Raw genomic sequence first — 27,991 nt, 5'->3', positions numbered from 1 at the left:
AAAAAATAAACAAGTTAGCACACATTCCATATACAAAATGTCAGTGAGAATTGACTGGCTATGTAATGGGGTTGATAACATAACTAGTATAACATACCTTTGAATCATTTTATTACCTCCCACCCAAAAAAGAAGCCATTGTACACCACACCTCACTTAACATGAGTGGAGGTAAACTCTGGGAGATAACGATGAACTCATCTATTTCCTCTCTTAAATACCTTTTTGAGATTGAAAACCTTTCATGTCTGCTCTACAAAGAGCTCCATGTCAATGACTGGTGACTTAAAGTTAAAAACAAATCAACTAGAAATTGCAGTATCCAAAAACTTACATTGTCTGCCTTCAAAATAACCAGACCAACACATATTGAAATTACTTAGTCATCATTGGACCCACATTATTAGTACTGCATGTTATTGTCAAATAGTAACGCAGGAGTTGTACATTTTTTGACAGGATAGTTTATACTTTTCATATAAAATATATATAGTTTATGTGCATACTGTTATATTTCCAATCTCAAACATTTAATTTCACAACTTCAACATTAAAATGGAAACGCATGTTTGGCAATATTGAACTCAACCTAATTTGCTGTAACAACATGCAATCGGTGCTATTTTACAGTCAGATCAATGCAAAACACGTGGAGAGGACAACAGAAAGCAAAACGAGCTTTTGAACTGTCTTTGCCACCAAACTGTACACCTAGTTACAAAACTTGCAGAATGTATTTTCTACATTCATTTAGTTGACAGTGAATAGTATTATTAGGACTATATTCATATCTACTGGCACTAAATTTTGGCACTCATATTTGGCATTTAAAACAACCATAATTGACCATGAGTAAATATGAGTCTGACTGCAAAATGTATGCATTCAAACACCATAAAACTGTGTTCAATCTCAAAGTGAAAAAAATGATTTTCATCATCTTGACAATAGCTGCTACCCTGATTCTTGACAGACAAATATAAACTGCTAAAATACTTTCAAAAAGCAAACAATGACAAACTTAAAACAAATTGCGGCACCCACTTCAACAAGTATAAACATAGTAGAACGACTGGTTGCAGATGTCAAGCATTGCTAAGTATTTCATATTAACATCAAATGTTAAAGAATAAGATATACAGTTAAGTTTAGAAGAGTAATAAATTACATGAGTCAAATATTTCACCTCCATAAGCAACATATTTGGCTTAAAAAATATGGAACTATGAGCTGTTTAGATTATTATTTTTTTCTTTCAAAATACTCACACAATAAGTATGTTTATATTCAACTAGCATGTAAGCAGGTATCTTTAAAAGCAGTTTTGTGAAAATACATAAAAATACTTTTTTGACCATAGTTTTTCTTGAATTTTATTAGAAACAGAACATTTGAAACAGAACACCTCGATGCAGACGAAGTCTAAAGTGTGCTTAAGACTGTTGGGCTTGGTGGCTACAGAAACAGACAAGTTTGTCTCAACACCGACACGCGTACACAGTTCAGATGACACGAGTCCCAGAAGCAGCCGCTGCTGTCAATCAAGGCTCCGACAAGCCAGACAGAGGAGATGACGATTTCTCCATTAAAAAAAAAACCTTAAAAAAAATGCCTCCTTTTGTATTCTTTCATGTTATTCCTCTCAGAGGGTGTCTTTTGTTTAGCGGGAAAAAGAGAGAAAGAGTGAGATCGGGAAACAGCGTTTGACAAAAGATATGAAACCCCTAAATCCATTTCACCAGATGGAGAGGAAAAAAAAAGGAAAGTGCTGGAAAGAGGGTTGGGTTTTGCGACGACAACAAAAAAGACTAAAAGAAAAACGCTCTATTGAAACCATTGTAAGGCACTCGAGAGGCTGTAGTAGATCAGGAGAGATCTGTCAAACTGACGTTCCTCCCCATGCCAGGTCTCACATATGGTACCGCATGCACTGCTTTTGGAAACTCTGGAGACATTACGCGGCCATTCTCCCCCGTACTCCCCGTTATCGACAGCCTCGCTTTACTTCTCATGGCGTCCGTGAAGGTCACCTAAAACACACGCACACACAATCACACACAGGGATCCAGAAACAAAGAAGCTACACGTTAGCTTCTCACGTCCTCTTAAAAAGTTGTCACTTGTAATATTTTTTTTAAATGGTAAAACATGACAATGCAGATGTGAACTAAATGTGACTTCCATTGGTAACACAATGCAGGATGCTTATGTTGAAGCGTATGCATGGTCATTGCAAGCAGTTTGTTAAGATGTGTTACTGGGAAAATAAGTATTATGCACAGCCATCAACAGTCATGAAGATGGTGAAGAACTGTAAGGAAACTTAAATGAACGAAAATAACTTTTTAAGTTCTAAAAAAGGGTCTCTTTCTCTCTCTTAACAAATCATAACAACATACGGACTGTTTGTCCAATCTCTTCATTCACCAACACAAGGATGGGGCAGATGAAGCCAAAAGCGTGCATTTGGGGGAATTTAATGAAGACCTTGTTTCCTACCCCCTAAATTTTTACACTTTCGATCCCATATACGTTGTAACCTTCCTTATAAGTTGCAAAATTCTGTGAATTCTGCGAGGAAGTTGGGTTAATATTCTGTGCATTCTTTGCCACCTTCATGCGCTTCGCCTCTGCTCTGGACTTGTAACAGAACTCTATCAAAGCCACCAGCATGGCCAACCCAAGTCCTCCAACCAGAATGTAGAAGACCCCGGCCACGTTGCTCAGGCTGAGTGCGCTCGTCTTCTCCTGCAAATGCACACAAGACAGAAGTCAACAGGGGGGCAGTGGCGAAAGGTCAAAGGTTAAATAATATATATATCATTTATTTTTAACACAAACTCAACAACACACCAATACAATAATACAATTTCTAATGATCTACTATTTACACAGCCAATATTGTAATACACTAAGCACAAAAACAACAACAAGACAATACATACAAGTGCTGCCTTTATATAGTGGGTTACTTTTATAAAGCAATGTGGTGGGTTAAGGTTAGTTTTTGGCCAGCTGATGTTATTCTCTTGTCACGATGAAATGCAGTAGCAATCCATACAGCCTGTGACATGTCTGTTGCCTTATGTGTAACTTACAGTATCTGTTTTGTGTTACATGTACTAAACAGTATGTGCTTGTTACTTCCCTATGTGCTAATCCTGGCTCTCCTAAAGGACCATTAAAAGGGATGCCCGTAACACTGGCCTAGGGTGACTAACAGGGTCGTCACTAGCAGACAGGGACAAGGAGAGGGAGAGCTTAGCGAACCGTCAAGGTCCGACACCTAAGGTGAGTTTATCATCATCAAACACCTATGTATTCATTTAGACAGGATGTCAAATAAATACATTGGGAACTACCTGGGCAATGTGCAGTAACAAAGAGGTAAACAATCAAGATATAAGCTAGTGGGGAAGGAATTGGTAAAGGCAAAATGACAACAAAAACAAGCATAAACAGTACAGTTACATTTGGGTGGGAGTGTTTTTAGGAGTGAAATTGAGACTACGTGTTAATTGTGAAAATGTCAGAATTGAACAAATTTCTCGCATCAACATGGGAAAGCAAATCATTAAGCGTACCGTTTAATCTTAACAGAACTTCAACTGCCATCATGACATGATGTTGTCTATGCCTCAAGAGAGGTAACTGGTGAACGTTTCACATCAGATGTGCTTATAAAAAATGAATGCTTGTCCCATGTTCTGCTGTGTATTTCATATTTGTTTTACATTTTATTTACTTTCAATTGAAATACTTATTTTCAGTTTGGTCGGATCAGTGTAGGAGTGGAAGGTATAGGTTTGTGACACCTAGACAACTTCACATAACAACATAGACACAATGCACGATATATCCCTAAGAAGAACACACAGGAACTCAAACACGCACACATCACTGAGGACATACAACAGTTTTGGACACCCTTTATAGATGGTCCAAGGAATAGCCAATCAGTGTCGTACAATTTAGAGGTGTGAGCATTCCCTTGTCTAACTGTGTCCAAATGTTTCCAATCAAACTGTATATATAGCAAATGCTTTTTGTAAGAAAAAGCTTTCTGTTTCATTTGACTTGAAATTGAGGAGCTGAAAAAAGAGGTATTGATGGGTCATTTTGATAAAGGAGTGCACATTTCATGATCGACATTGCATGCATTACTTTGTACTATAGACTATACATGAGCTTATTCATTAGTAGTTCTGCAGGCATTAGTAAAATAGCTTACCAAGGGCTTCTCATGCTTTGTTTTGTGCATTTGCTTGTATGATATCATTACTTTAAATGGGGTCATTCCCGCTAGTAATAAGTGTGCTTGGATCACAGAGAACCTGCAGAGACTAACCTTACTTCCAGAGTCCTTGGCTCCACATTCACCTTTATCGTACCACCATTTGTTTTTCAGCTTGTCTAAGACTCCTTGCTCACTGAGTTTCAATACCGCAAGGTTTACTGGCGTTCTTCACGTGGAAAATAACATAAATAACATTATCAATGTTATTTTATGTTATTATTACATTACACTGATTCAACTTTTTCTTTTTTTTCACCAACTTTGTGATTCTCAGTTCTTTTCGTTGCCATGGCGATAGGACGTTGATGCGCCATTTGGCCTAAGCAAAAGCGAGTTTTGCAGAGCCAAATGTGCATTAACGTATCGCCCGAAGTAAGCAGCAAGGGCAGCAGGGATACGCGTGCATGTTGAAGGCCAATGTAAGGGGTCTACAATCGACGAGGCGCCTTTTTCAAGGAGCCCAACAGTGGACTATGTGTAGGGGTTTAGCTTTAGTTTTTTTGGCTACAGCTAGCTCTAACTGACGCTAGCTATATTATTGTCTGTTACAGCACGTCTGCCTGGCTGACCGGTTTAGCCAGCTTTCGGATTTCGGCTCCTGCGCGGGTGTGCTGCTTACTTTGGAGGTTGCATTGAGTTACCCATCACTTTTCTCACTGGGGCTGACCTTGGAATCACCTCCCCCGCTGCCGCACTCTCCCTTGTCGTACCACCATTTGTTTTTCAATTTGTCCAACAGGCCTTGTTCATTCAGTTTTAGTACTGCGAGGTTAACCGCATTTCTTGAAACGATAAAACATACTTGTAAGACAGGGTGAGCCACTTATCAATTGTCTCCGTCTATCATTCATCGTCACTTCTTAAATTCAAAAAATTCAAAAGTTTTTGTTTTCTAAAAAAAAAAAAAAAAGACGCATCGTCCCCTTCCACTGTGAGGTGGCAGTTACGTCACAAAAAGCTAGATTGAGGAAATCTGGGGCACAGAAACATTAATGCTCAGCAAAGGTGGGCGAGCTTAAAACATAACAGTGGACAGTGTTGGAAAATGGGGGGCTCTTGTGACTACAGGCATGTACTCACATCCACAACATAAATATAACAGTCTTGCAAGTGACTCCACTAAAAGAGAGACAGCAAAATAGCAGTGGCGTTAAAAAAATGGTTAGAGCTTATGAAAATAAAACATACAACATATTGTGTAACCCCTGTAACCATAACAACCCTGTTCTAATGGAAGGTCCAGTACTGTGTCGAGATATGAAGGGTGACCACTTTTTCAAATTTGAGGGCTAAAAGGCCGTCTTAATAAAATCGAGAATTGATCTACTGGAGAGTTGGCATGAATGGCAAGTGGGCAAGAATTTCTGAACTCGTCCCTGTTGACAGGAGCTAAATATATCTTAGCATAGCATGGAAACCCAAGCAGTGCCACATATCAGATTTCTGCTAAATTTGTTCGGAATGGCCAGATTCTTCACAAAGGAATTTTTCAGTTTACTTTTACCAACATGAGTGTACTGCAAGGGTTTGGTAAAACACATCAAGCAAAATCGACATCCCTACATTAGGTCTAAACACAGATATAAGCAATCAATCAATTAGGGTAAATCAATTGTGAGTGAGGGTATGACGAGAGAAAAAGATATTATGCATACTGTAAACATTTAGAGGACATAAGCCAAGACAAAACTGGACAGAGAGAGAGACACTCTCAGGACAGACTAGTCTAAGTCTGGATAAAAGGGATGTGGCAATATCGAAAATTCAAATTAGTCATATAAATATTATTATCAATGAAATATCTGCATATATATATATAAAAAATATATATTTAAAAAATCATTCAAATTTTTTGGAAAGAATTACACTAAATTTGTTTTGCAATTTATCGACTTACAATAAATTGCAAGGCGTTTTTTTTTTTTTTTTTTTACTTTTAAAACTTGAGGGTTAGGGTGAAGCACTAAGCCCCTTTATGACCTCATCTCCTTATACAAACCAGAACACACAAGCAAAGCTACATCAGGGTAGGTGGGATACTATAACAACATTGGACACATTGTTATACTATTCCACCCACCTTAATGAGGATCCTTTGGGGGTGGCGATGCCGTAGCCCTTGGAGTCCAGGTTCCCTCCGACCTTCATGGTGTCGCACGGCTTCCTCTGCTCGATGTACTCGTTCATGGTGGACTCCAGCAGGTAGGCGTACTTGCCCTTGGACTTGCGTACCCTCAGCACCCCCTCGGCGGTGGTTTTGACAAAGACCGAGGGCTCGGCACCACGCATGTAAGTCCACATTTTATCAAAGAGGGCGATTTTGGAGCGCTGTGAGGACGGAAGGCACAGAACGGAGTTCGTGTTCAGGTTCGTGTTCAGGTTTGTGTTCAAGTTTGTGTTCAGTGTACGCAGGATTCAAAATTACATTGAATATTCTTAAATATATAGTGTTATTTTCTGAGGAGGTGAGTCATAATATCATCATGGTTCTACACTGAATAAGACTGTATTCATCTTACCCTGAAAAACTCTTTGGTGGAGCCGGAGTCTAGAGTTCCATAGGCTATCTCACTCTGCTTAGCCAGGTCCTCGGCACTCTCAATGGGGGAGACCATCCTCTCCACCGTCAGAAAGGCAGCCAGGTTGGCCGTGTAGGACGATATTATGATCAAGGTAAAGAACCACCAAACCCCACCGACAATTCGCCCAGAGAGGGATCTGGAGGAACAAGTCACAGAGATCATTTAGAAGGGGGTTCCCTGAAGATCTACTCAAGTTCTTCTTCAGCTTATGTGATGCCATGTACTGTGTACGACCACTGACTTATACAGATGTAGATCTACTCTATTGTGAGAAGGGAACAGTCAGTGAATCACACAAACTGAGACTACAGATTAACGGTCTGTGAATAGTGCCACACAAACAAGGTTTGTAGCGCAGCTCAGAGACAGCCTTGTGGATAAGGGTTTTGACAAAACAACATGAAGAGGCCAGACAACTCGGAAGGATGATGCATCTATTTTGTATTTCTTTTTAAGTCCCTGTGAAACGTGTCTCCAGACTGTAAGAGTCGTGGTAGCATCATTACTGAAGAGTAGGTCTGGTGGGAGGCCTGATGATAAATCTCTCAAGAGTACATGAGACTCCTTCTCTAGGGCTATGTGGGAAACAATTTAGTTTAATCGGCAGCACTCATACTTCATTAAACAGCTATATGCCAAACACTAATATGCCACTTTATTCATTAAGACTGGGACTAAGATGATAAAGGCCAAGACACGTCTAATTGCTGAATCCCAAAAGCCCAGAGGGTATTCGTATTTCATATAGAACATATCAGGACATATAACATATTTCAATCATGTTGTTATTGATAAACAAACTAGTCTGGCCTGTACCAAAAGTACTAAAAACAGAAGGGGTGTTTTTTTGTTGTTGACTTACCTGGGCGAGATGTCGCAGCCCTGCCTCATGAAGGCGCCGAGGGAAAACCAGAGACTATTGAATATCCCAAACTCGTTGGTCGACTCATTAGTCTGAATCTGGCCATCCTCGTACTCCTCGGTGTGCCACTCGTACGGACTGAAGCGGCTGACCAGGAAGAGCACCACGCTCACACCAATGTAGGCGAACACGATGCACATCCAGATCTCGTAGGCCAGCGGGTCCAGGAAGGAGAACACCCCTGGCTTGGACTTTTGGGGCTTCTTGATCATGATGGAGATGCCCAGACTCATGAAGGGCTTGGAGAAGTCTATCACCTCCTCTCTCACCAGGGTGATGGTCAACGGAGCCACGGCGATGTCAGCTTTCTGCGGACGGAGGCACGGGATCATGTTTCAGTCTCAGTAACAAAGAATGAAAGAACATTTCAAAAATAAGGAACTGTTTTTGAATTTTAAACAGTTGTCATACTGATGCCACTAAAATAACAGCTACAGAAAATTGTATTAATTTCTTCCTCGGGGATTTGTTCTCTGTGTTTGACAGAGCCTTGGTAGTTAATTACAGTTAATCGCTTTCCTCATGTCCTTGTCAGTCTGTTTCTTTGGTTCAGTTAGCTGCTTGTTTATCATTTAATATGGAGTGATTAAAAAAAAAAAACAGCCCTCCAAACAACAACATCTGAGCCAAACTTGGAACGTACTGTTGAAGAATAGTGCATTTGACAGCAGACCATCTCTTTACTCACCCCATAAACCAGTTCTCCCACCATCCCATTCCAGATTTTGGTCTCTGCATCTCTGGCTCCATATTTTCCATCCCCCACGATTTTCAGTTGGTATTTAAAACCACAGTGCTTGGCTATCTCTGCGGCTAGGTCTACACAGTAGCCCTCATATCTGTCATTGTCAACAAAAAGGTCAGCGTTCTTCTTGAGCATTACATATGGGGCTTCCTGAGGGGCAGAAAAACACACGACTTTTGGTTCAGCAGCCTCAGCACCAGCATTGGTGCCATTGTCACAAAACAGATTTTCCTCTAAAACCATCGACTGTATTTCTCCTTCGTGCCATACAACAATTGACATGATATGCAGTTTAAGACGCTTACCAAAATCGTGGTCACGATGACGGTTTTGTTTTCCATTCCAGTTGTTTCATTGGGGAATATGTCAGACTTTGTGACAGCCATTTTGTCGACTTCATTCCAATATCCAATCTGTGGACAAGTATAATCACACACCATAAACTTAACTTCAAACATACACCTCATTATGTAAATGGTTTGTAAAAAAATCTGCTCTACATTCTTCTTTTTGCTACTTTGCGTAACAATCTTTGCTAGATGAAAAATAAATACAACACAATTTTATAAAATGTGTCACAAACAGGATTCTGTTTTGGCAGTTACCTTAACAGGGCCGTTGTTCTTCAACTCCATGATATTGACAGAATAGTTGACTCTCCTGCCATGCTGATCGAACTGGATGTTGCCCGTCAGCCCATCCACGCGAACCTACAGGACGACCAGACCACAGTGACAGCATGGTACCATGCCCCCCCCCCCCCCCCTCACAGGAAGTACCCCAGTAACAGACCATGTGTGGAAGACAGAACCTCCGTGCAGAACAGGCTCATATCTCTCCTGTGGAGCCTGATAGAAAGTGCCAGATAAAGAGCCTGTGTGGGCGGGCCATTGTGACAGTTGGCTCTGGAGAGCTGAGTGTGTGTGTGTGTGTGTGTGTGTGTGTCTCTCCCTCTCTGTTTTTCTTCTTCATTTTTTTTTTTGCATGTGTGCGCGAGAACCTGCCGTTTCCACGGCAACCCGTCTGTCACCTGTTTGAGCGCCCTCTCGATCTCCACGCCCTGCGCCCAGGGCACGGCCGGGTTGGCCAGGCAGTCCCCGGTGTTAGCCCTCCTGGAGATGTCGATGCGCTGCTTCTGCAGGTAGCGGAAGGCCTCGGTCATCACCTGCACCGCGTCGTAGGTCAGAGCAGACGTGTACTGGAGAGGAGAGGGGAGGTTGGTGAGTAAGGGTGGGATGGGAGGAGTGGAGGGGGAGTAGGGGGTGATGGAGGGATCGGCATATGGTACACAATCTGTGATTAGGATCTGTATTAAGGGGGTCAGTGTGCTCAAGGGTGTGTGTGTGTGTTTGGGTACATGAGTTTACAGCACTCACCCTGATCTTACTGTCAGCACCAGGGTATTCCTTCTCCTCCAAAGCCTCCCACCTCTGGTCAAACTTGGACACTAAGGGATCATCAAAATCCACTATCTGGAAACCAGACACATTCGCTCCACCATATTGGATCTTTGAAAGGTCTCCGTCGATGAAACCCTGAGGAAAATAGAAAAACAATAAAAGAAATGACAGAATAAACAAATAAATGCAAGGCTTCAGGGCAGCGTGAGGTAATTATTTGATGTGTAAATGTTATAAGTAATACAGACTTACCAAGTTAGCAATGATGTAATGGTAGCCTTTCACATGTCTACCAATAGTGATGACCTGAAAGAGACATTGGAAAGATAAATAAACATGACTTGTGTTCATCTAATCTCAGATATGTGTAGAAACATTTCAGTTTGTAGGTCAAGCTGTTCCAGTTTGAGAGAGAAAATGTTAAACTCATTCAAATACTAAGACAATGTTCACTCATTCTTTCAAATCTTATGGATTAAGTGATCCACCAACCTATTCATGTGGGAAATTGTCACCGACAACTGTCATCTATCAAAACCATAATCAATTGTTTGAAGAAAAAAAAGAAGCTAATCTTGGAAATACACAAACACCATTCAGAACATGTTAAATCCAGAACCTTTGTGACCTAGACAACCTCTTAGTGGCACACCGCTCCCCCTAATCCCATCGAGTGAGCGACACCTTCGTTAGTCTACCCCGTTACATAAAGAGATTTGAATAACAACACAGAAACCTGCCAGAAAGCAGGAAACCAAGATCTACCAGGACGCTTTGGAGATGAAACACTGAAACTACTGGATATTGATTTCCTCGTCTGCTGAGACGTACCTCTGCATGCCTCAAACACACATCCATCCTGACCCTCATGGGCGATTCGAGAAGTGTGAACTCGTTTGCTCGAAACTCCATGATCTATGATACCAGTTTCCAGTCTAAATTACTGTAACTATTAGTCTGATTGCTACGCTGGCTTATTCCATCAGGTGGAGGGGAAACTGTATTATTGAAGCACTGTGGAAAGAGGGCTGAACCCAACGCCTTCCACGCTTATTACCTGGCCCATATTTTAACATAAAAATAGGTTTTGATTCTGTGAACAGGGGTATGCATCAACAATGTCAACTCAGAAACCTCTAATCCATGACAATTTACTTGTAAATGTAAAATTGATAAACCAGAATAAATGGAGAATGATAAACCACTAGTACACACCAAGATTAAATTTGGATTAGAAGAGGCTTTGTGAACTAGGGCCTAATCCTAGATCATCTCCTCAATTAGAAATATACTCCAGGGGATGAAAAAGTACAGTTAGTTTGTATATTTATCGGTCGGTCGGTCTCCTGTCTGTCTGTCTGTCTGTCTGACTATTTATCGGTCAGTCAGTCTCCTGTCTGTCTGTCTGTCTCTGTGTCTATCTGTCTACTGTATCTGTCAGTGAAAGCCACACAGCTTCAACATTCCTACCTGCTCCATGATGTCTTTGACCTTGTCCTGTTCACAGTCCAGGATGACCCTCCTCTCCTTCTTGTTCTCCAGGTCCTGGAAGAGCGAGCGGTAGGCCTCGTCCTTCTTCTCGTCCTTCAGGTTGCCCACGTTGATGGCCGTCACCTGCCACTTCCTCTCTGCTGCGGTGTCCAGGACCACCTGCAGAGTGGTCAGTCCTGAAGACCACACACAGGGGGACACTCATGACTTCCTCTGGGCTCGTTCACAACAGGGCTGAGGGGTTTAAACACACGTTTGTTTCGGTGCAGAAACAACATGGTTGGGTGCAGTTAACCGTAACCATGGTGAAATTAAAACTCAGGTCAGGTATCGTGTTGGGTTAGGTGAACTGGGAATGACTATCAACACGCCTGCCACGATTGACTCCTATTTCTATTTGAGATCCCCAATGAAGATGATGGCATCAGATGTATTAGTAACCGTATAACAGGACAGAATGTTTCCAACCGTGATTCTACTGAGCATAGCTCACATGAACCGCATTTTGGCCGAACACACTCCGACCCATTGTTCCGACCTGTTTAATGATGGAACAAAAGAGAAAAATCTCACAGCGTATTGATCCTCAGTCTGTCAAGGGTAGTTGAAGAATGATTTGATAAAGGGGCTTAGTGCTTCACCCTAAGAAGAATTAAAGATGTAATCGATTCGGTGTGACTGGACAGATGTTTTATGAGGACGAGAGCCTTTACCAAGGTACAAAATGGAGGGTTCATTTGTTCCCCAAGTCATGCTTTCTGTCAGGCCAATTAGTTATTACACTGTTTTTTTTTACTGACCTTCAACTTACAAACTTTCTCCCAATTTCAGCACAGTTCATAGATTCTGAAACCTCATAGATTCGTTATGCTGCTCTCAGTGTGAGGGGTCATCATTTCTCTACTCTCCAAATGTCATCCATGATGTTCATAATGTCCATCACCTTGTTCAGCTATGAAACACATTGTTACCAGCCCGGTCCTATTCCACATGGTAGAACAGGCAGGATGACAGGGAGGGAATGAGGACTGGGTCGTTTCACAGCCTTTTACACACAAAGTAGGCAGCATGATGTGAGAAAATGAAAACCACACATTACCGGACACTTCCAGTAGTGCGTCTATTCTCTAGACCAGTGTTTCCCAAACTTTTTTCAGTCATGGCACCCTTAGAAAAGTATCAAGACATTTTTTTAAGGTAGTTTTTTTCTAAATTCAAATTTTTGGGATCTGAATCTTTTTTTTTTTCTCATTTTATTTGAAAAAAAGTTGAGGATGGCTCAACTCTACTGGAAAGTAAGATATTCACTGTCCATCAAAACCATATGAGACTCACTTGATGTTGAACCCATTATCTAAACATATGTTGTTTGAGCTTGGGGCCTGTGTTATACTGTCCTAGATTAGCCTGACAGTAAAACAATAATTGAATTAATTATCAGAAACAAAACATTGTTGTGTCACCTCACATTAGGCCTTGAGTGGTGCGGTAGCTGAGTGTCCCAAGGCAGAACATGAAAGCATGGCCTTGGCTCACCTGACAGTACTGCTACCATGATCGCTTGTGGAAAGATGTATAGTCTTTTCCAGTGAAAGTATGAGTCTCTCTTACTGACAGGCAATTAGGAGCAGCCACAATTCCTAAAGTATAACCAGAGGATGCCAAGAATCCTCTATGTCCATAGGTAATAAGGACTTGGGAGAGAGAGAGAGAGAGAGAGAGAGAGAGAGAGAGAGAGAGAGAGAGAGAGAGGGAATGAGAAAGACAGAGAGAGAGAGAGAGAGAGGGAAAGAGAAAGACAGAGAGAGAGAGAGAGAGAGAGAGAGAGAGAGAGAGAGAGAGAGAGAGAGAGAGGGGGAGAGAGAGAGAGAGAGAGAGAGAGAGAGAGAGAGAGAGAGAGAGAGAGAGAGAATGAGAAAGACAGAGAGAGAGAGAGAGAGAGAGGAAAGAGAAAGACAGAGAGAGAGAGAGAGAGAGAGAGAGAGAGAGAGAGAGAGAGAGAGAGAGAGAGAGAGAGAGAGAGAGAGAGAGAGAGAGAGAGAGAGAGAGAGAGAGAGAGAGAGAGAGAGAAAGAGAAAGACAGAGAGAGAGAGAGAGAGAGAGAGAGAGAGAGAGAGAGAGAGAGAGAGAGAGAGAGAGAGAGAAAGACAGAGAGAGAGAGAGAGAGAGAGAGAGAGAGAGAGAGAGAGAGAGAGAGAGAGAGAGAGAGAGAGAGAGAGAGAGAGAGAGAGAGAGAGAGAGAAGGATGGAAAGAGAGAGAGAGAGAAAGAGAAGGAGGGAGGGAGGGAAAGAGAAAGACAGAGAGAGAGACATGCAGAGAGAGCGAGACATGCAGCAAAGGGCCAAGGCCGGATTCAAACTCCAGATTGAGATTGGCCAACTTGTTTTCCAGTCAGACTGTGTACAGTACATAAAAGCAATGTTGTCTTTCTCCACTGTAAAATGGAAAAAAATAAAAATGCACTTAATTTTTCCAAATCTAGCAGCCGTGACCATACCCTCCTCGATAGCATCATGTTCAAAGAACTCTCTAGAAAGTCACGGGAGGAGAAGTTCAGCAATTAGTCTCCATGTGCAAATGGGATTCATCATATCTAACAGCGGCTCAAGTACACCCTAGCATAACCAGTGTTATCTACACACACACAGTCATACACACACACACACTGTCACACACACAATCACATACAGACACACACACACACACACACAGTCACACACACTTCCCCCCACCACCACCACACTCCCCGTCAAGCCATCACACCAGTAGGCGTACCACGCATCCGTTGCCATGGGAATTAGGGGATCTATCTGACCTAATTAGACGGGGAGAGCCAGGAGGAATCACACCCAACAGTTACAGAGAGTTACTGACACGTCTACAGCTAGGGATCTCTTCTGTCTACAGCATGCAACATGACACTCACAGTCAGCTCTCTCCAGCGTCAACACCGTCAGTGAAACCTTTTTGCGCCGTACGGCAAACGGGAGAGAAGATGCTACATCCATAACATGTGCTGCTTCACCGTAGCGTAGCCTAATCCTAGCCCGCCTAATACTCAAGCGACAACAAATCCTCTCTGTGATCGTTGACTCCACGCCTCTGATTCACACAGTCGAACTGTAAGCCACCGGTTCTATTTCCCGGGGCCCAGAGAGCCTGCGTGCAGCCGTCTCCTAGTGTCACTCGCTCAAACAGGAGCTCTGTCATTGACTTCCAGTCCCAAATCTTATGCTCTGGGAGGTGTTACATACGAAGCGTGATTCCACAGCGAAATGAAACCTAATGTGATTCCATTTCTCCTTTCAGCTATTGTTATACAAGAACGGCTGTTACGTAAGACCAGGATGAAAGTAATATACTGCTGCTACCACGGCATTTTTCAATGTCCTTAGAAAAAAGTGAAAGGTAGCAATTCTAACTCCTTATTCTCCTTCCCCTCCTATCAGGAATGCCATTGTACTGTATTATTTTAGCATCTATTACATTCTTTCATTAATATTGTTCCATTATTTCCAACATGGGAACAGTGGATCATAGTAACCCAAGTGGGATATAACAATTTTCTCTTGGCTTGAAAGTCAATGTAACACACTTACATGACAGACACTAAGAGCAGATTCTGGTTCATTTAATCAGCATTGTGGAGTGATTGCCATAACCCCAAGCTAGTAGACCAAGTCTAAACTTTTATGTGTCCTTCTCCTCTCCAGACACATTAGGTAATTCAATCGTACATAGTCAGAGTTGCTTGACTTTCACAGAACAGCAGAAACCCTGACAGTGTCAGTGTGGTGGTGGTGGTCAGCGTGGTGGTGGAAGTCAGAGACCGCTGCCATGAAGGCTGAAAACCTTAATGTCAGACAGCAGAACAGCCCCTCTATTTAGCTGCCAGCCATGAAGCCTGGTTCTCACACTAAAGGTGCAATGTTATGGTTGATGCTATCTGACAAGTTGTTTGCTGTTCCTCACAATGCCCTTTACTGAGTGTTCTGCTACCTTGTTTACGAGGAACTACTAACAACTCTTTGTCTGCGTAACATTTACATTTTTGCTAAATTTTTGGTCCAAAGAATGTGCCAGACTTAGTGAGGACTGACAGGTTTAAGCAGAGCCTCCATGTTGAGCAGGTGTGTCTCACATGTTGGAGTGCTCTGTAATCCTGTTTAGCTGCGTTGACAATAGCCCAGCCCCCCCAGCATCATGTAAAATATGCCCCTGAAAGACCTACAAAAGTCTCTAACATGATTTCAGCATCATGAATATGACCAGCAACTGCATACACAACCTCCAGCTAGAGATTAGTTCTCTAAAACCAGATATTCTGATATGGTTGATGTGTGGAATCATGAATATAGCTGGCATTTACTGTATATATCATGAGTGAAGCAGGGCATTTACTGTATATATCATGAGTGAAGCAGGGCATTTACTGTATATATCATGAGTGAAGCAGGGCATTTACTGTGTATATCATGAGTGAAGCAGGGCATTTACTGTATATATCATGAGTGAAGCAGGGCATTTACTGTATATATCATGAGTGAAGCAGGGCATTTACTGTGTATATCATGAGTGAAGCAGGGCATTTACTGTGTATATCATGAGTGAAGCAGGGCATTTACTGTATATATCATGAGTGAAGCAGGGCATTTACTGTATATATCATGAGTGAAGCAGGGCATTTACTGTATATATCATGAGTGAAGCAGGGCATTTACCAGACATGCAGTAGCCTGCTGTACGGCCAAATAACATTATTTGCATTATAAACTTCAAAATTACATTTATGATCTACTCCATGCAATAAAAGAATAGTTCTACTCCAGAGCAGGCACTCTGTGGTTGCTGGTGATGGTCACACACAATCTACCTCCCTCCCCCCATACACACACACACTTTCACCCCCCCCCCCCCCCCCACACACACACACACACACGCCTACACAGAAAGACAACATGTTCTGACCTCGGTCGCTGTCGTACAGGTAGGCAAACTTGTCCCACTTGTAGTACTCGATGAGGCTGAGCAGCGGACCCTTAATGTCCGGTCTCATCTGGATGATGAACTGCTGGTGGAGATCCAGAGGAAAGCTGGGCGTGATGAACGACACGTGTAGTGTCCCGCAGAACGACGTGATCGTGTTCACCGACTTCTTGTCGTAGAATCCAAAGATGGCATAAACTCCTCTGGAGAACTGCGAGCAGACTGAAAACAGAGGAGACACACGGTCACAATCAAGTCTGCCTCCCTTTACTGCCACTGCTACTGCCTCACAGCACAGGAAACAGCATCCAGTGCATAGTATACAAAACACAATACACAGTACTTAGAACACAGTACAGACTACACAGTACTCACTATAGAGGACCCAGTAATAGAGTACAGTCATGTAATATTGTCTTTTTAATGGCTTGAACTGCACATTACTGGCTCCAGGACTCCAAGGAGAGATGCAGTTTCCGCAGATTCATGGAAAACGTCATCCAGAAGCACTGCCTGGGGAACGCTCCATTTCCAAAAGTGAAATATTTACCAGCAATTTGTTTCAACTTTTTACCGGAGTCCCACACTGTAGGACCTCAATACAGAGTGAGTAATAAGCAGTTGTGAATGGGCCGTGCCCTACTGTTATCAGAGACCAGTTCAGATGAAACCTTGTAGGGAACTCTATATCTGTCCAGGCATACCGTAAGACATCACTCGCTCCTCCTCCTCCCCCCTTCTGCTTGATTTATGAGGTATTTTGCCCTTCTCTGGTGATTCCACCAGGGTAATGTGTAGTAGATACAGTAGAAATGAAGTGCATGTCTACATCATGGCCCCCAGCCATACATAGACTGCCATTTATATACGTCTACTGTGGCCTATATTGTATCCTTCAGAGGTCTTGGCGGGGTTAAAAAAACTATGACCACCGCAACCATCTATTCTCGTTCATTTATAAATCAGTAGGCAAGCGTTGTTATTTGTTCATTTTCGACAATTTTTGTTGTGATGTATTTGAAATATGTTTAATTACGTGACAGATCGTGTGCACTTATGCACAAAATTACCACAAGCTGACGCAGCACACAGCGAAATACGCCAGCTCTGTAACCCATCTCTCATCCCAAGTCCTTATTACCTATGGACAAGCTGTAATATCCATGATATAGGAGACTGAAGTTGGAGAACCTGAACGTTGACCGGTGACAAAGGCCTCCAGCAGTGGCCTATTAACGAGACGTCGGACAGAGGTCAGCAAATCGCAACGTTAATCGCAAATAGTTATCGATCAGACATGTATGTCCTCAAATGTAATTAATTCAAGCATTTCCTCAAAACAGACAGGACTTTGCTGACACAGGAAGTAGAGAGGATGCACTAGCGACAGTTTTAGCTGGCTTGGTTGGAATGGTTTTGCAGTGACAGTGTTTCATTCGAATAGTCCAATATGTAGAATGTGATTTACATACATTCCTTTATTCCACTGCAACTCTATTGAAGAGTTCAATAGAGGCAAACCGGGACACCAAGTTTGTTTATGTGGTAAATACAATAATCCATCAATAAATAAAAGTGACAAATAAGAAAACACCAGATCCAACATAAGGAATCAACAGTAAGGCATTTCAGAAATTCTTTACATACACAAAACAACAAGCTGATCAAAAATGGGATGGCTAGGGTAATGGCTTTAATTAAAAGCTCCACGTTCAGATTACTCGAACATTTGTTCACCGACTGCAACAAAGGTTCCAAGAGGGTTGTTTGAAGTGCAGCGCTGAAGACTTCGTGATGGTTTCCTCAGCTCGTGTCCAATGCCTAATCCTCTAAGCTGATGACACTGGCTTGATGTGGACACACACACTAACCTGACTCATCACATTTTGATCTCTCACTGACTGTGAATGGTCTCCCTTGGTGACTACAACCGCATGTTCACCAGTAAAGACCCCCAAAAAGATGTGTATTCTAGGATGTTTTATCCCAGAGTTGGTGAACCAGGTGACTTGGTGTAGTTTGTTCCTACCCAGTAAGGGCAGAGTATTTCAAGACTCCCTTGACAAGTTTATGGGTCTTAACGACACACCTTAGATCAAGCCTGGTTAGCGACCAAATGCAACATCTCAGCTTCAGCTGAGAAAATTCAATCCTTGAGGCCTTTCCAGCAGATAATACCAACAAATACAATTTGGTTAATGTTGTGAAGTCCATAATGTCATCAAATGAGGTGCCAATAACATTTTTCATAAGAGTATTTTGTTACAATTCGGTGCTTTCAAAAAAAGTGTAATGAGGAACTGCATTGCTTTAATACCACAATTTGTGAATATTTGTCTTTTTTAGATTCTTTGATTAAGCAAAAAAATAATAACACAAAGCTGTTGCTGGAAGAAATGGCACGGATTCAGTCAAAGCCATTACTACCCTGTCACAAATGACTGGTTTCCAATGAAACTTGGCTTTATTCTTGTATCAGAAATGCCCCCTGGACTGAAGTGTCTGGGTACATCGCTTTACGTGGTAGATGAACCAGCCCTAATAAGCCTAGCTGAGGAAAAATCAGAAACAGAATTTTATTATTATGTTAATGCTGCATCCACAAGCAGTGATTTCGAACCACAACTCCAGACAGTTTGTTATTCCAAAAATGTTTACCGTGGTGTCATACTTCGGCATAATCTGAGGAGTGTTTAGAGACGATACAACAAAATGCCGTTTGTAATCCCAAAAATGTGTTTCAAGAGGATATTACAAAACTGTGTGTGTGAATGAATCACTTCAACATGCTAAGCACCCTGTTGTCCTGGAAATCCAGCATCCAACCCATTTCCAAAAATAATTTCCATTTAATGATTTTAAGTTTTCCAAAGAATAATTTGTCTTTTCTAAATACGAACAAATGACACTCTGAGCTCCGTAAACCCTGTCACAATTGGACCCAGAATGACAGTTAAGTCAAGTTGTTGAGGTTGAGAAAAGCAGGTATCAAGGAGAGCAGTAACATCTGAGGATAGAAGATCAGCAAGCAATGACAGAAGAGAGGAATCGCTTCAACAGAGTCGGGGGCAGGAGCAGAAACTCTACGGAAACAGCAGGGGGTCTCAGTCGAAAAGTTGAGCAGTGAGAGGAAGTACTCTGCAGTCATTACAGAGACTACAGACTCATTAGCATAACTACAGAGAGTTATGTATGTAGCCTTAATTGACTGGCTGTCTCATTCTCTCTGGTTAAAGATGACTCGACCACACAGTCCCTGCAATCCGAGCATGTCATCTCATTTCAGCTCATTAGGAGTTCGGAATAATGGGGTTTTGACACTCCCTGTGCACATTTGCATTGCTTGATATGTTACATGTCCATTACGCAAGAAGCGCTTCCTGCAGGAATAGATACGTAATATTGACTGCTTCGTGCTTTGTTTCATGTTCAACCTCAACTATACGAGGCGATAGCACACAGGGGTGTCCCATAAATACCCAAGTCAGCGATGAGTCTGTCAGCTACCTCATTACACATCTGGACAGGACTGTAAAATATGTCCTGGCTCCACTGATGTGAATAACCCTCCTATGGCCGAGGAAAAGGGTTTCACCCTAGGATATATATTTAGCTGTCCCAATTAGCTGCCCTCCTTTCCACATCCACGGCACAATGTTTCATAGAAAAGGTTTTCATCCATCGGGTCGAATGTGATTTGACATCTGAATCCTCACATTTGATTGTGGATGAGAGGTAGCATTAGCTGAAATGGACAACAGCTGGAAAAACAAAAAACGGTATAATGTGAAAGCTCTGCTATTGTGTAATTCACCGTGTTTGATGTGGGGATGGGGAACTTTAAATGTGTCTGCGAAATGTATTTCACCTGCATGTGTGAATGTAGGCCTTTTTACTGCAAAATGGCGGCCCTTTGATATTAGAGCTGAAAATGGTTGAAAGCTCAGCCACTTATAAAAAGCAGGAACCCACACACACATCCACAAACCATTACATCCTGATCATTAGCTAGGTATTATCTATCAGAATTAATCTGTTCGCTCAGACAATGCAGAACATTTCACTGTTGACATTTTAGACGTGTCACCACCATTTATAATGTACAATAATAACATATTTAGCAGATGTTTTTATCAAAAGAGACCTCCAGGGGGTATTCAAACCTGCAACCTCTTGTTCTGCAGTCAGCTGTTCTACCACTGAGCACAGCTTCAAACTGTGTCAACAGATTTACAGTAGATTAGCTAATCTCTCGGTCACCTCAGAATATCAAACAAACACATCTACTAAGGATTGACATCCTGACCAGTACTCTAGAGAGGGAGAGAAAAAAAAAGCATGCAGGAACTACAAAAGGGAGCTCATCTCTTTGTTCTTTACACAAACGACGCCCATGGGTGGAATCTCATTTTCATCTTACCCTCCTTGTTTATTTATTTATCTATCTCAGCTGAATCCCAATTAGTTCCACTTCAGCTGGTCAACAATAGGCTCCCCCCTTCCAGCCAATTGCAAAACAGCTTATCACCCAATCTCAGTTTTGAGTCCAATTGGCCGACGTGTCTCAATAGTGCTTTTGTGTGACTCGCGAGGTGACCACTGAGCCTGACTGAGGCATTGTGGGATTTCGTTTGCGTCTGTGGGGTGGCTTCTTCCGCCAGCTGCTCTGTGGCAGGACAGCAGAGTTCATTCTCCGTCACCCAAGACCCCCCCCCCCTTGCCTCCCCCTCGCCCTCACCCCTCCTGGAACCCCTCCTCCACCTTCTTTGTTTCAGCTGGATGCATGCCATGTGGGATGGTGGGGGGGGGGGGGGGGGGAGTCTCCCTCGCTCTTCCAAGTCCCTAATGTGAAAAAGACCGTCTTTTCCTTAATTTCACGTCAATTGACTCAGCTTGTTCTGGCAAAACCATAACAGATGCAGAGGAGAAATATAACCCTAACATAGGACGACAAAATCAATTTGCTGATAAAATTCCTGCCTCTAGGGAAGAATTGAAGAAAAGAAATCTTTATGCCATACCTCATAAAAGACAATACACTATTCAAGAGACGGTATTGATTCTCAGAGACCAATATGTGCATTCTGCAGCCTACAAACTCTACTAATATCTTCCGCGAAAGCTAGTCTGGGGATCTGAGGTACAATTTGCGACCAAATTGCTAAATGCAAAAGCATATCCGTTGACCTTTAATAGAAATACCAACACAGCTACTGAGTACGTTCTCCCTAATGATGTCTCACTCTCTATACTAAGCTAGTCATACTGAAACATTGCTTCATCTATCAGGCCCAAGAGAGCTGCTGTCATGGTAACCAGACACACTCAGTGTTGGAGAGAGCTGAATATAACACACAGGTCTCTTTAGAGAGCTGTGCTTCATTCAGCTCACTTAGGTACTGTGTGCTCTCAAAACGGAACTGCATGACTGAGTCTGGATGCACTGGAAACCTTGACACTCGAATCTGCGATGTCAAATTCTGAATACGACCAAAATCAAACAGACGTGAAAGTGCTTAATTACAGCTTCAAATGCCACTCTTGTCTGGCAACGCATGTGGTCTGCAAAACACAAAGAAAATGTTCTACTCTTAAAGCACTGTGACGACATGTTTTTTTTTTTTTTTTTACGATTTTAAATGTATTCAAGAGTGTTTCCAGGCATGCATGATAAGAGCATCGACTGAAATAAAGTCAAAGGAAAGGTACTCATCTAAATGTCAATGGTAGTGTCGCCATGGCTACAGTAGAAAAAATGATTGCGGTACAGGACCAAACAACCATAGGCTACTGATTATTAATCACAAACATGGGAAACATCATGAAAATACCATTGTACGAATTGAAAACACTTCACTCATCTTCAAAGCATGCATGTAACTATGGTAACTGGATCACAAAACGCCCCCCAAAATCTGATTTTGAATTAGTCTGCTGTAGTGCACCTGTTTAAAAGTTTCCAGGGTGTCACTAGAGTGTCAATCCAAGGTGTTAATTTTCCTGAAGTGCAAAAAGCATTGTGGTGGGTGAAGTAGTATTGTTAACAGGAGAGAAGCCAGTACATTGACTCAGTCCTGTATTGGCAAAATGTCGGTTGGCAGACATGTTTTTTTCATTAACTCCTGGCAGATCTTTGCCTTGGCTTGCTGTAAAAGTATTTCATTATGTGCTATGATATGATATCTTAGGGTAGCACCTTACACTTTACTACGGTACAGAACTTGACAAAAACAGCTAATGACTACATGTTGTCCATAGTTTGACAGCTGGGAAACATTTAAAGCACACCATGAGTTGTTACTCCCAAGCGCTCTCACACACACACACACACACACACACACACACACACACACGCACACACGCACACACACAGACACAAAAAGTCTCTTTTTGTTTCCCAACAAAATATTGTGACACTCCAGAGTTCCGATGAGACCATGTGGCTGACTACCTTCAGTGCTGTGCTTCATGAGTGATGAATGTCCATCACAGCTGAGAGACTGTGCGAAAGGTTAGGATCCTTTAAAACCACAAACACATTTTACTCTGACTTTATTTAGGGACCAACATACAGGTGTGCACCTCTCTGTTGCTGGGAGCACCCCCAACTTTTCCTGCTCTCCTGCTCCCAGCTACAGGGGGAGCTAGCCCCTGGAGGATATCAGCCTGGGGTGTGTGTTTGTGTGTGTGCACGTGTGTGTGTGTAAGCTGTCTCAATCGCGGTGGTAACCAGGGGAAACATCTACCAGACTTCCTATTTCCAATCTACTTCTACAATCACACATCACCTAGAGTTTCTCTCTCTCCTATGCACACAAGTGGTCACACAGACACGCACCCAGACATACATACACACACACACACACACACACACACACATGCACGTACACACCACTCCTCAACTCTCCTCGGTTTCCACGGGCGCTTCCTTCTCCAGCAACTCTTTTGACGGGAGTGATCTTAGTGCGCCCTCCCTCCAGCCTCACAGGGACTCGGACTCTGTTCATTGAATAGGATTGAATTGCATTGTCAAGAACCAGGGAGAGAGAGCTGGTTGGCTAAACATATCGTGACAGACTGTGAGGGAGAATGGCCCCTCCTATCGATTTGACTTCTTGTGGTAGTTTTGGACAGGTATGAATCATTCTGTCGTTTTTAATGGTTCGGCCTTGCCCACAGATAACGTCTCTCAAAGGCAAAGTTGCGTGATGGTTAAATGTGATGGATCAAGAATGATGCTTTTGATCTTGCTTCCTGTACCCTTATGACTTATGAGTTACCTCTTCTCTCTAGTTTTGTGTCCTGCCTGTTGTTCCTTCGTTAAAATATCTGTTTTTTAAACGGAAATTAAACGTGCAAGCAAGCACACACACAGATGTCCCTGTTTGTCAAGAACACACGCGGAGACCAAAATACATTTCGAGGACACGGACAAATCAAATCCTAATCAACATAGTGTGGAGATCGTCCCTAGACAGAGTTCTGCTCCAGCATTTCAGATGCTAATAAACGATTCCCAAAGCAAACATTCTAGGGGAAAAAATAAACAAAGCAATCATGGTTGATCCAAACATCGATTACACTAAACCAATATTTTGCTGTCAATTCCTACGTGGATATGCCATCAGACTCATGTAACTACTTAAATACTGTTGCTTTATCTTGAAATCCTTCTAAACAAACTATATTTGCTAATTTCCCCAAAACGACACATTTCCTAAGCATCCATACTGAGTGAAACGTACATTTCTTTACGGTGATCTTAAAGTATCCGAGCTACTCGGATAACAATGTGTTCCTATGCGTGTCCATGTTGCAGCACTGGAACAATAAAAACACCCAGCACAGGCAGAAACCTTCTGGGTCGGATGCTGGAGGAGTGCTGTTCATCATAATGGGGATGTCCTAGATGTCAAGGACTGCCCATACTGTACTTAATCCCCTCGCTAGCCGAGTACTCCATCTCCTTGGCAAGGTACTCTACCATCTGATGGATGAGGCTGCTGTAGGGGGGGAGGTCTTGATTGAAACAGGGCCAAAGGTACTGGAGTTGTTGTCACCATGGCACCCTTAGTGACCAGCCCTCTGGTGACGAATATGTTACAGAATCCACAAGAATGGATTTGCGCAGTTAAGAGCTAGTTGTTATTGGCTTGTACAACAGATCTTACAAGGAGACGTTTTTAAGAGGAGACTCAGATTAGCGTTGTGGGATGGTGTCGTTCCGTCGACGCGCTGCCTTAATCCTGAAACGTTCGCACGATAAGATGAGGAGAGGTCGCTCAGGTTAAGCTTAAACGCCATGAAGTAAATATAAACCCTTTTTATTAGATCCTGTTTTTAGACATGCAACAAGAACTTCACATCTTGGTCCGCACTGTTGAAAATCCTGGCAGTTCACATGTTAAACTCCAATTGCTTTAAGTAGGAGCTATACATAGTGGATACTTTGGTCCACATCAACACAATTAGGGTTGGCCCAGTCGCCTCACAGGCAAACACAAGCCAAGCAGATTTTAAACTAGATGAGAGGAGACATCAGCCATAAAAAGTGTTTCAAATGAGTAACTGATATTGTAGGCCCTGTATTATAATGTGTTCAGTAAATGGGTTATTGTGAAATAACGTTTGTTTTCAGGACAGAGGAAGGAGGCTATAGCCTCATTTCTGACCAGCCAATTCCCCAGCCTGCTTAATTTGTCACTGCTTGCTCTAAAATAGTGGGACATCAACATAATTAAACTTGATTTTGGGTACAAATAAGATTTGCTCTGGCTTTTTATCACAGAACAATACACACTTGTATGTATGGCAATAAGCAGTCAGTGGATACATCAAATGATCACTCACTGTGACTCAACCATAAAATGGGATATCTTTTGGAGTGTTAAATGGTCTGTTCTGAAATTGGTTCCCAAATGAGGTAGGGTTTATCTCGGATGTGATGAGGAAAAAATACATCAAAAGCTTGAGTGCATGAACACTGATTTGCAAACACATGCTCACGTGCGCTCGCAAGGATAGACACAGCCAGGCTGAGATCAAGGACAGTAGAAGAGAGAGTATTTCTAATTTCTCTCTCTCTCTGTCTCTTTACTGTTTGTCTCTCATATGTGTATATGTCCATCTCTCACTCAGTCTGTATCCCACTCCACCAGAAACACACAGACTCACATTGTTCATATCTGTGGACCAGGCATTATGATTAGCCAGATACATGCATGACTAATGCATTATTCATTGACATGTTAAAATCCTAGCATTGTAGGACTGTATCTATACAGTATGTGCATACACCATTAAATATACAGCATGCCAGATATCATAGGAAACACATGATATAGATGTTTCTGACTCTAGCTGTTAGTTTGAATTGTGGGATGATGGTTTGATAAGGTATTCATGGAGTACATACTGTATATATAATACTTTAAAAGTATTATTTTCCCCTGTGTATGATGTAAGATGCCCTGCCCCATTAAAACAACATTTTTCAGGAGCAAAATATAAACTCCTAATTGATTGATATGATTTCAAGGGGACTTGCTATAATATCTTTACTCAATGGAGCACAGGGGCTTTCTATTTAGAGAAGGAATACAAAATAGAAAGAAACGCCTTACAAGTTAGACTGCCATCTGCTGGTTTAAGCTAGAGTCTAACATCCATTCATCAGAGAAGAACTGTCTCCAGGAGGCAAACGTTCACGGGTGAGAAAACAGGAAAGTTTCAAGTTTTGAAGAGACGCATCTGTTTGTGTCCTATTTAAAGTGAGGTGAACTCATATTAAGGATATAAATGGCTGTCGAAAATGTGAATTAAGCTCTGATTATTTGTAAATCCATGAATGAAGGAGACTCTTCTGAACAATCTCTGACATCACACCCCAAAAAACGCTCTTCCTTAGGAACTGTTAATGATTGACAGGGATGTCGCCTACTTCATTCCAGCATCATCCCGGTGCATCTGTCTCGCGCACTGGCATTCTCATCACAACACAAGCGAAGGCAATCAATGCAATACCAATCAAATACTCTTTTGATATAGAAGCTCTAAAAGACTCAAAAGGGTATGTCGCTTGGCAACAGCTTAATATAACGTGTAGCAATGGAGATACAAGCCTACAATTGAATTTCATGGATTATAGCTTCATCTAACAGACTTATTAAACGAATCGACTAGTCTATATCCTATGAGAAGGACATACATTTAGCAGTTGTTGAGTGGTTTGCATCAGATGACAGATAAAGGACAGTAAATGGTGTATCTACAAACCCTGAGCGTCGAATTCAGATTATCATCTCCCTGCCCCGAGGGCGACAAGCCTATCGTGATCTATTTATTCTGAATTGTATAGCACTAGCCTATATTTCTCATTAAGACCACTTCCACACTCCAAACCACACATATTCGATTTAATTACAGTAGTCATGAGCATCGACGGAAAGGCAATCCGAGGCTACATATTTTAAGACAATTGCGGATTGAGATCAAAGAAAAGTTATTGACAGTAGCCTTGATATGTGAAAGGAAATACCTGTAGGCTAATAGCTAAAAACTTAAGAAATGAGTAAGCTGATAGAAATGATTTGCTGCTCGACGTTGTTCTCTGTGAAAAGCACAGACGTGACTGTTACTGTGGAAACCAACTTTCCCTTGCCGTTATAAGAGGGCACATAAACGGAGACGACTGACAGATCTTAAAATCAGTAGAGCTAGGCTATCCAGTTGTTTTTGTTCACTTTTTAAATAAATTGTCACTCAAAGAATCGTGAAGAATGGTCACGTAAAGAATTGCATCCACCACTCCAAAGTCAGTTAATAATTAGGCTACGGTTTATAATTATTTAACTGTCTCGACAAACCCACCTGGTCGACCAAAATTGTTTATCCTAAATAACTGAAATTCGTTTGTAACTTACAACAATTTGTGACGGCGAAACTGTTGGCTACTTCCAGATTGTCAATGTGGGGCGTCAGTCTGAATTCGGCGGTGCCAAATTGAACCATTCCTATCCGAAAAGCACTGTACTCCTGATCGGCGCCTCTTGGAAAGAGCCCCCCTGTAACAAACACAAGAGAAAACCTCAACATACTTTGCATCTTTCACACATTTATTTGGTTTCGAAAATTAAGTAGACTATTTGACACAGTTAAGGCTGCTCACTGTGCAAAGATTTGAATTGAAATGAGTAATACATACCAATTTGAACACTGGGAGAACCTCCGAGCGGCATTCCCCTTAAAATTAATAAAAATAAAACCGACAAATTCATAATCTTAGGCATTTCCACAGAAAAGGTGTGCATATCCAGCGACAGACCTGGGTATCCTTGTTTCTTCAACAAAAGTCTATTTTAGATTCGACACATGTTGGACACATGCAGGAAAAATGCACTAGCTATTATTTTCTGCACGGGGTTATTGTAAAGGGCAGCTTCTGTCACTAGTTCCAGCTGTAAAAGAATGATTAAGTAGGCTATTGTCTATGCCGCTTTTCCTTCTAGTCGCTTCCCTCATGTGAGCCAACACCTCCTTTAACGCACAGGAACACTGCTCGTCTCCGC

General features: G+C 42.1%; 1 protein-coding gene across 4 annotated transcripts; it reads right to left on the bottom strand.

Moving 5' to 3' along the window:
• Positions 1-27,925, bottom strand: gria2b (glutamate receptor, ionotropic, AMPA 2b). Of its 4 annotated transcripts, none has more exons than XM_084697271.1 (16): positions 27,628-27,925; positions 27,347-27,487; positions 16,407-16,646; positions 11,417-11,613; positions 10,199-10,252; positions 9,923-10,081; positions 9,577-9,744; positions 9,152-9,256; positions 8,852-8,959; positions 8,490-8,696; positions 7,742-8,109; positions 6,817-7,015; positions 6,378-6,625; positions 4,965-5,079; positions 2,614-2,748; positions 1-2,030 (listed from the first exon to the last, which is right to left on the bottom strand). In XM_084697271.1, the coding sequence occupies exons 1-16, from the start codon at positions 27,731-27,733 to the stop codon at positions 1,866-1,868; spliced, it is 2,715 nt and encodes a 904-aa protein (XP_084553397.1). In that variant the 5' UTR covers positions 27,734-27,925; the 3' UTR covers positions 1-1,865. The 4 variants fall into 4 exon arrangements, 3 of the variants coding, with proteins under 3 accessions (XP_084553397.1, XP_084553402.1, XP_084553390.1); XM_084697276.1 differs by lacking the exon at positions 4,965-5,079 and adding an exon at positions 4,349-4,463; XR_014753859.1 differs by lacking the exon at positions 1-2,030 and adding an exon at positions 4,349-4,463 and having other exon boundaries at positions 2,618-2,748.
• Positions 27,926-27,991: the final 66 nt, after the last annotated feature.

This window comes from Hypomesus nipponensis, chromosome 1, assembly GCF_054491055.1.
Source record: "Hypomesus nipponensis isolate SF chromosome 1, ASM5449105v1, whole genome shotgun sequence".
Classification (NCBI taxonomy): domain Eukaryota; kingdom Metazoa; phylum Chordata; class Actinopteri; order Osmeriformes; family Osmeridae; genus Hypomesus; species Hypomesus nipponensis.
The sequence above is the reverse complement of the archived record's forward strand: the minus strand, read 5'-3'. Positions and strand labels throughout refer to the sequence as shown.

Bases quoted from the DNA above. Each gene is read 5' to 3' on its own strand.
- gria2b (XM_084697271.1), bottom strand. From the start codon at position 27,733: ATGCACACCTTTTCTGTGGAAATGCCTAAGATTATGAATTTGTCGGTT. The intron at 11,614-16,406 runs GTCAGAACATGT...TGTGGTCTTCAG, and splicing joins CCTGTACGACAGCGACCGAG to GACTGACCACTCTGCAGGTG. The intron at 9,745-9,922 runs GTGAGTGCTGTA...TCTCCTCTCCAG, and splicing joins GTGCTGACAGTAAGATCAGG to TACACGTCTGCTCTGACCTA.